At 41.2% G+C, this 8790-nt stretch overlaps 1 protein-coding gene across 1 annotated transcript; it reads left to right on the plus strand.

The window, feature by feature from the left end:
• The first annotated feature begins 4410 nt into the window (after nucleotides 1-4410).
• Nucleotides 4411-8385, plus strand: MED10 (mediator complex subunit 10). The gene is made up of 4 exons (XM_419024.8): nucleotides 4411-4575; nucleotides 4719-4802; nucleotides 6096-6198; nucleotides 7580-8385. Exons 1-4 carry the CDS (start codon nucleotides 4415-4417, stop codon nucleotides 7673-7675), a joined length of 444 nt encoding a protein of 147 aa, XP_419024.5. The 5' UTR covers nucleotides 4411-4414; the 3' UTR covers nucleotides 7676-8385.
• Nucleotides 8386-8790: the final 405 nt, after the last annotated feature.

Genomic DNA, 8790 nt, shown 5'->3' on the forward strand with positions numbered 1-8790 from the left:
TTCCGCTCAGGGGATTTCCTAAGCCAGATATAATTTATCTACCACTCTTCCAACACACTCCACCAAGCATTTGTCCCGTTTCCCTTTCAAACCAATTAAGCTTTTGCTGTCTGTAGCATCAACTGGGAAGTAATTCTCCAAGGCTGCTAAACTTTGCATGACAAAAATCACTTGTTTTTTTGGTGTGTGTGTGCTCTGAATGTCTGTTCTATTGGCTTCACTGTGTCCTGGTTCTTGTGCTGGAAGATAGTTTAGCTTGCAGATCACTCATGACAGTATAGATAGAGCAAAACCTCTGTTGAAGACATCTTCATTGGGCTCTCATCAAGCTGACAAGTCCCTGCCTATTCAGTTTTCTAGTACAGAAACCATTTCATATTTACCATTCATACTGCCATTTCATCTTGGCAGCCCTTCTCTGGCTTTTTCCCAAGTCTACTCCTGGGAACCAGAACTGCACGCAGTATTCGAGGTTGGGGTGAACTGTGGATTTATGCAGTGTCATCATGACATTTTCTACTTTGTCCTCAAATTCCTAACAGTTCCTAATTCTCTGTAGGACTTCCGATCACGGCTGAGCTCTGAGCTGATATTTTCACAGAACTTTCTTTTGCTGTCCCAGAGTGTTGATCTCGTGTGGAGCAACAGGCCAGCAGCCATGAGTCACCATCAGGTCATGAATTTACACTATTTTTTGTTTGCTCTGTGTGTCATTTTACCTTAACTATTTGCATTTCTTCAGACATTCTTTTCGCTTGGTTACCAAGCCTCTTCAGGCCCTTCTACACTTTCCTACAACCTGTACTCATCTTTGCTCCCCAGACTAACCTTCTCATAAACCAATTCTCTCATTCCACTGTTTGATTTTTCTTCTGGGTCACCTACAAGCACGTCAAACGACACAAATTTCAGCACAGATCCCTTTAGAATTCTTTTGGGAATCACTCACCCATGAGAGAATTAAATATTTGCTCCTACTCTGTGTTTCCTGTTTGGCAGTTAGTTCTTCATTCACGCCAGGATTTCTCCTCTTATGCCATTGTTTTAGTTCCTTAGAAGACTTTTGTTAAGGAATTTGCCAAAAGCCAATGGGAAATTCAAGTAGATTGTATCAATTAGAGCTCTCTTATCCACATGCTTGCCGACCCCTTGAAAAATTCATTAGAAGTTTACAAAACCAGATTTTCTGTTACATAATCTGTGCTACTCTTCCCAAATGGGTCATGCTGATCTACATGGCCTCTCATTCTATCCTTCATTACAAATTCTACTTAACTGCCCAGTACAGATGTCTGGCTTACAAGCCAGTAATTTCCTGCTCTCTCCATGGAGATAAAGGTAGGTGTGCAATATGATAACTTAAATGATGAACCACGCAATTTTCTTTCTAAATCTTTCTGTCTTCATCTTTCTATCTTCTGATTCATTTATTATGTATCAGACTATCTGTCCATCTATCTTCTGTCTATCTATACCTCTCACTGGAACACAAGCTTCTGTTTTGCCTTTTTTCCCTTCAGATAGGAAAACACTCTCCAAGTTGTAGGTAACAAAGAATTTAATAATTAGCTGTATATTTATAGCTATTTTTAATCTTAAATCACTGTAAACATGTTTATCTAACAATATTCACTAATCTCGAATAAACAGCCTAGTTAGCATAGATTTAATATGAACTGGATATCCCTATATTTGATAGTCAAATTCTATTATTTCTTCCATTCAGATATTTTAACTGAGTTATAGTGGGCAACGGACGTAGAGCAGACTTCACTCATCACAAGAAACTAAGTCACGTTTGCTCAGCTCCACAAAGAGGGAGGAGAGGAGGCTTTAGCAGCATCTCGAAGACCATTCTTGTTACTGGATTTAACGCAAGCTAGTTTGCTCCATACTTCTAGTGAATGTGTTTAACTCACCTTTTCCCTTAAGCAGAGATGGATATCATGTTTGAATCCCAGCTTCTTGTGCCTGCGGAGCCACATCTGACACAACTATTACACAAATATTTAGATTGTTATTTCCAAACTCTTCCTCCTTTTTCCTCATATTCAGATTTAATCTGAAGTATACCAATGCTGGAATTTCTTCCCTTCCAAATACTAGAAAAAAACTACTCTGTTTCTCAAAGCAAGATTTCTCATGTAATCATTGCAAAGTACTCATGTTAAAATCTCATAATTCTGGAACTTTAGTTCTCCAGGGAGCATTCTGCCAGCTATTAAGCAGAACAACCAGCAACTGATGATCAATAGGCAATGGATTTATTTATCATATGGTGACAATATTTGACAGAAGAACTGATTAGTTGCTTTTTGCAGCCTTGGATTGCTTTTACAATTCAGCATTTGCACAGTGCCGTATTTTCCTTAATATTTAGTGCTGTTTGCCATCACTCACTTTTCAATTTTGTGTCAGCATACTTAAAATTATGAGCTCTGCAACAGTGCTTTGATTTTAGCAAGGACGCATCTTTATGCTGCTTAACTGGCACAGTAACTGAGCAAAGAATTGACAATTTTTGTTGTTTTCACTGATAGGATATAAAAAAGAAAAAATATAGCTAATGAAAAGTCAATAAATTAGGTACTGCTGATTTTGATGGTTTTCACTGTTGAACAGAAATGGCTGCAAGTTACAACTATGAAAGTCTAAAATACCTTCTATTTGTTGACTGAATATCATATCCATATTAGTTCTTAATCCAAATATCCATTCAAATAACACAGTGAATCAAAGCATCAGATTCTTATCTGCTGTAACCTGACAGCAAACTCCACTTAACTCAGCAGTAGTGTGGCAGACACAAAGGGCTGCCTTTTGATTCTGATTGGCATTACTTCTCAGATTCAGGTGAAAACAGGCATACTGGAAATAAGCTATTGATAAAACATACTGTTATTGTGATGTGCCAGGGGAATATAGACATGTCAAATAATCTTCACACAAGGAAAATGATAGCTGGTACTTTTAATAGAGGCTGATATTTTGTCGTTCTCCAGTTAAACCTATTGTGTTTCTTATTGCCAGGTGGACTACTCTGTTACTTCTATTTCTTACACAGTTTAAAGAAACACATAATTTGGACATCTTATACAGACGAGGAAGATAATGAGCCCTTCTCAGATAATCAGTCAGTGGCTCCTCCATTGCTTTTCATGTGTCACATCAAACCTTTTCTTTCCACTGCTCAAGGAATGCTTAATTTCCACACAGAGCAGGACAGCCAGAGGAACTGAAAGACCCCAGCACCACGATGACTGAAAAACCATGGTGAGAGTGGATTTGAGATTTGGATTTTAGCTTTATAGCAATGGACAGGGCTGTATTTTGGAAGCTGGGCAGAAAGGCTCTTCGAGGTCCAGATGCAGCTGTCACAATCAGGGAGGCTGCTGCAGCAGTGACTGAGCAGGGAGCTTCCATCCTGACCCCTTCTGAAGAGGTGCTGGCAATTTCATCACGTTGTGTGCATCCCAATCCGCCCAGTTTGGGTCTACCGACAAATTCCTGGAAATGCTATGCAGGACTAAAAGAATAGCAAACAAAGCAGAGCTGAGGGCTGCAGAATGATCCATATTGCCAAACTCCAATTATCTGATGTTTATAAGAGGTGCTAAATATAATTTAGTATTGATTTACCTTTGGGGTAAAAAATACTTCTCATTATTTGCAGTTGTGTGCTTGATAAATCTGCAGAGCCCAAAGCAAACACCGACTCGTGCAAATTAGCTTTTATAGATCTTATTTTTGTTCAGAACTCATTTTCCATCGGCTTTGAAGCTGGGGAGCAGAGCACTGTTAGGTTTCACAAAGGGGCAGCACCGTTAAGGTGAGCCATATGACAGAACGCATCACCGTGCCGCAGGAGTATCCCGTGGCTCTGATGAAATGATGTGGAATGCTATGGAGCTGTATTCATGGAGCACACCAAATTTCATGTAAACCTGAGGAAGCACTTCTTTGCTATGCGGGGGACAGAGCAGTGGAACAGGTTGCTCAGGGAGGGTGTGGAGTCTCCTTCCCTGGAGATATTCAAAACCCACCCGGATGCTTTCCTGTGCAACCCAGAGTAGGGAACCTGCTTTGGCAGCCAGTGGCCTTGATGATCTCCACAAGTCCCTGTAAACCCCTACAAGTCTGTGATTCTGTGTATAAGGGCCAGGGCAGTGCGTTAAAACAAGCACGGAACTCCAGGGCAGGCAAGCACGGAGCTTAATTACATGGCTAATTAGAAATGGAGCAGGAACCCCGTACCGCCCCGTGGTTTTGTAAAGCACGAACAAAGCGCGCAGCGGGCCCACCACAGCGAAAGCAGGGCGAGGCGGGGCGCGGCCTACGGGCGGGGGGCGCGGCTTGCACCAAGGGGGCGCGGCATGCCCGCATTTCCTCCCTCTCACCCAGCCACCTACCGCGCATGCGCGGTGGCCCGGAAGCAGTGCGAGCCGCTATGGCGATGGCGGAGAAGTTCGACTCGCTGGAGGAGCACCTGGAGAAGTTCGTGGAGAACATCCGGCAGCTCGGCATCATCGTCAGCGACTTCCAGCCCAGCAGTCAGGCCGGCCTCAACCAGAAACTGTGAGCCGCTCCCTGCGTTCGAGGCGTCTGTTGGCGGCGGGAGCGGGGCCGGGCCGGGCAGGGGTTGAGGGCCCGCCGGGCGCGGTGACGGGGAGTGAGGAGCGCCCGCTTTGCGCTAAGCAGCTCCGCTTTTCTCCCTGCAGGAATTTCATGGTGACGGGCCTACAGGACATCGACAAGTGCCGGCAGCAGCTTCACGACATCAGCGTGCCCTTGGAAGTGTTTGAGTGAGTGGCTTCGCCCACACTAGAGCTGTGTGTCTCCTGCAGTGCGAGCGGGCACGGAGTGCTTCCTGCCTGTGGGAGGGCGGAGGGGTGGCAGGAAGGGGAAGGGAGGGCCCTGCCCAACGGATTTCACGTGAAAGGCATGAACTACCTTAGCTGTTTTATTGTAAGTCTGGTTGTTTTGCTATGGTCTAGCGTGTTACTGCCAGTAGTAGGCTTTCTCAACTGGACTTTAATGATGAATCTACCATAATATCTTAAGTCTTTCGTTTTCTTCCGTCTCTTCCATCTGTGATGGAGTTTCCCTTAACCAAATGCTTAATGCAGCAAAGGATAAATAGGCTTATGCGTGCTGGTGTGAGTGCTGGTACTGCTTTTACACTTTACTGTCGTGTAGGTTGTTCCAAAAGTAACGCCTCCTACTTATTTCTACGGAAACTACTAGAGAAAAACAGTGCAATAACGCTGTTTGATAAAGCAGATTCTCAGCTACAAAACACTGCTTTATACCAGGGTCATTACCAGCAGCTGTGCATATTCACCAGTGAGCAGGAGCCTGTGTGCCACACTTGTCAACGTCTGCGCTGCTAGAGGTGTCCCACTGTTGTCAAAGCTGGAACACACCACCTCACTGTGCTTACATCCACTGTCTGGTGTTCATCGGTGTTCAGCACGTGTCAGTGGGTGCACTTATTCCTGCATGGAGGAATTCCACCATACGTCTTTGTTTCATGCGTACTTCTTTGTCAGACTCCGCATCGTCAGTCTGCTCCTCTGCTGCCATCTGTCATGTGGCAACAAAATGGAATGGAGTATGGGTGGGAAGGTTCAAGCTTTACTGCCACACCACCAGCATCCTCCTCTGAAGTCACGTGCCGACATAGCAAAATAAGAGGCATTACTTTTGGAGCAGCCCTTGCATGTGCACTCTTTCTCATCCTTGAATCACTGAGTGTCTTATTCCTATGTGCTGATTGCCTGCCACGTATTAACAAAGCTATTCTATGATTAATGCTCTTTTAGTTGCTTGTACTTAGTCTCTGTGAGGAGATGGATGGTTACACTGTTGTTTGTTTCAATACATTTTTCAGAACTCTAGGCTCTGTCTAAACAAACATTTACAACAACGTACTGTGGCAGCTGCTTCCTGGAGTTGTATTTTGAAAGTAACTAATCTAAATTCTGGTATAGTATCAAAAATAGTATCAAGGAAGAGAGCAGGATGAATAATTCTGTTCCTTGGAGAACTTTCTAGCACTAATGCGATCACTTAGGTGCTATCTTCTGTATTTTCAGATACATAGATCAAGGTCGCAACCCTCAGCTTTACACTAAGGAGTGCCTGGAGAGAGCTTTGGCTAAGAATGAGCAAGTAAAAGGAAAAATTGACACAATGAAGGTAAAACCAGAAACAGTGAAAGTACTAATATAATAATGCATCTGACCAGTTATTTTCTGTAAATGTGTAAGTGGTTTCGCTTGCACAGTTATTAAATGTTCCTGTTAGGTGATTTGCATTAGGGATTGCTCTGCATCCGTCTATCTTCACGGGAATGCCATTACAACCTGTTCTGAAAGTGAAACTTGTAATTCACTCCATGACTGCTGATACAGATGTTGCTACGTCTTATTTTTGACTGTGGATGTATATTACAGATCTCTTCACTGTTTGTGCTTTGATTACTACAGAATACTTCATGCTTACAGATTTGTGACAGTGATTTGTGTAAATCTAGGAATAGACAAAGCGGAGGGGGTATTTGTACAGTCTTGAGTAGATTTTAGGCTAGTAAAATGGCAAACGTGCTATATAAGCACAAGTTAATCCTTACTGAATGACTTTAAATGTATGCTAGTATTTAGGGTTTTCTGAAGTTATCCTTGTAAAACAGTATACCAGAATGCTTAGGTTCTTAGTGGATAACTACTGCTGAAAGATAAAATCAGAAAAGAAGTTTATTGTGGCTTAAAGGGTTATTTGTGTTTCAGAACATTCTTAGGCTGAATTCTAAAATTATGGAGGGTGGGAATTTGTGCTGCAGAATGTAGACTCATCTGTGTATGTTTTTTCTTGATATAAAGCTTGTTGCTCATAAAAGTTGTAGGAAGAATTATTCATCTCTAAGCCAGGTGCCAGTTCTTGGAGGTGGAGCTATTTACATTACCGAATCAAGTGGAATTGTCCTTTATCAGCTTTGCATTAAAAAGCCATCTAAACTAGTCTCCCTTACAATTAAGGATGTATGGACTGAAGTGTCCAATCCATAAACTTTTTAATGTTTATGGTTAGTTTTTAGGTATCTTAGTTAAGCTGAGTGGATTTAATTCTTATCTGTCTTCCGGTTTGTTCTGGGCCATCTTGGATTGGTAATGGGGGAAAAGAGGACTATATGCTTGTCTTGAATTTCAGTAATGTCACTTATTGTCTACTTCCTGCAGCTCCTTGCACTGTAAAGGGAAATAAATCACTCCTTTTCCATGCTAGGAGATAAGAAAGCAATAGGGACGGCTTCTTACTTTTAGACTTCATTTTAGTGTTTTCTTCGAATTTTGTAAATGTCACTTGATGGTTTTTTTTAATACCATTGTCTTCAGTCACTGAAACGTGGAACTATTGTACAAAAGATTTCTATTAATTATATATATTTTATATATATATTTATATAAATATTATATATATATATAAAAATAACATTACTTAAGAAAACCTAAATAAATGATGCAGTTGGTGTGCATGCATACATATATAGGTGTACATATATATATATTTTTCTTTCCAGAAATTTAAGAGTCTATTAATTCAAGAACTAACAAAGGTATTCCCAGAAGATATGGCAAAGTACAAAGCTATTCGAGGCGAGGATCCTCCTCCTTAAATAGACCTTTAATAGCTCTAAATACATCAATTCTACGAACTGAAACCACGCTCAAGAAAAATATCAACTGAAGTAACAGGGTATCCAAAAACTTCATTAACAACTCTACTAAAAATGGAATTGATAGGATGTAAAGGAGCTTGATGATCGCTCGTGGTTCTGGACTGAAGATAATGCATCTTCCTGAAGACTTTCACTCAAGGATTGCAGTTGAAACTTCTCGTGGTACTCTGTTCTTTCTTGAAAGATTTCAGAGATGTTTTGATAATTTTCAGGCGATTATATGGCATTTCCTACGGAGTGTGGTTTTGGAGCAAGAGATCGTGGTGGCAGTGGTTGTTGTGGTTTTATTTTTTTGCTTTCTAAAAAGCGTGCTCCAACATTATGGGTTTTTTGACAAATGTATTTATTCTTCTTGATTGTTTTTCACTTCTGAACTTTTTTTATAACAGTACAAACAGTTGACTCTTATCTTGCCAAATTCTGGTGAACAGGAGCCTGTCAAGGACTCCAGTTCGTGTGTGTCATAATGAACTGCAGCCAAAAAAACCTTGATGTTTGTTGCGTTCTGTAAGCTGCAGTGCAGATGGCTGATATTGAAAGGGAGCATGCTTGGGGATTAGCTCCCCAACAATGTATATGTTGGCCTTTGTTAAATGCTAATTACTTTCTGTAAGCAGGTTGTAGAATAAAAAAAATTGTGAAAATGATATTCTACTGTGTTTCTTCTGTGTGCTACTCTTGGGAGAATGAATTGAAAGCTGTGAAAAATGGCATATTCCTTGGTAACAGTAATAGAAATGAATCTGCATCAAAACTTGAAGATGTAAGCTTGGCATTTTGGCTTCCATGGTTGGTTGTTGGCGATCTTTCTTTATTTTTTTTTTTCCTTGCATGCTCTTCCCCATTACCAGGGCTGGAGGAATTCTTGAAGCAAAGTGTATGGTTTGCACCTACTACCTCTAAAACACAGTGGGCTGAATACAGGGCATGGGCAAGGAAACTAATAATAAATTAGGTAGACTGTTGTCGTCATTTGAATTCTACAAACTACAGTTTGTAGTTTGTCTACAGTTTATAGTTAGTCTATAAACTACAGGGTAAGTCTCCTAATA

The sequence above is a fragment of the Gallus gallus genome, chromosome 2 (assembly GCF_016699485.2).
Source record: "Gallus gallus isolate bGalGal1 chromosome 2, bGalGal1.mat.broiler.GRCg7b, whole genome shotgun sequence".
NCBI lineage: Eukaryota > Metazoa > Chordata > Aves > Galliformes > Phasianidae > Gallus > Gallus gallus.

Bases quoted from the DNA above. Each gene is read 5' to 3' on its own strand.
- MED10 (XM_419024.8), top strand. From the start codon at position 4,415: ATGCGCGGTGGCCCGGAAGCAGTGCGAGCCGCTATGGCGATGGCGGAG. The intron at 4,576-4,718 runs GTGAGCCGCTCC...TTCTCCCTGCAG, and splicing joins GCCGGCCTCAACCAGAAACT to GAATTTCATGGTGACGGGCC. The intron at 4,803-6,095 runs GTGAGTGGCTTC...CTGTATTTTCAG, and splicing joins GTGCCCTTGGAAGTGTTTGA to ATACATAGATCAAGGTCGCA.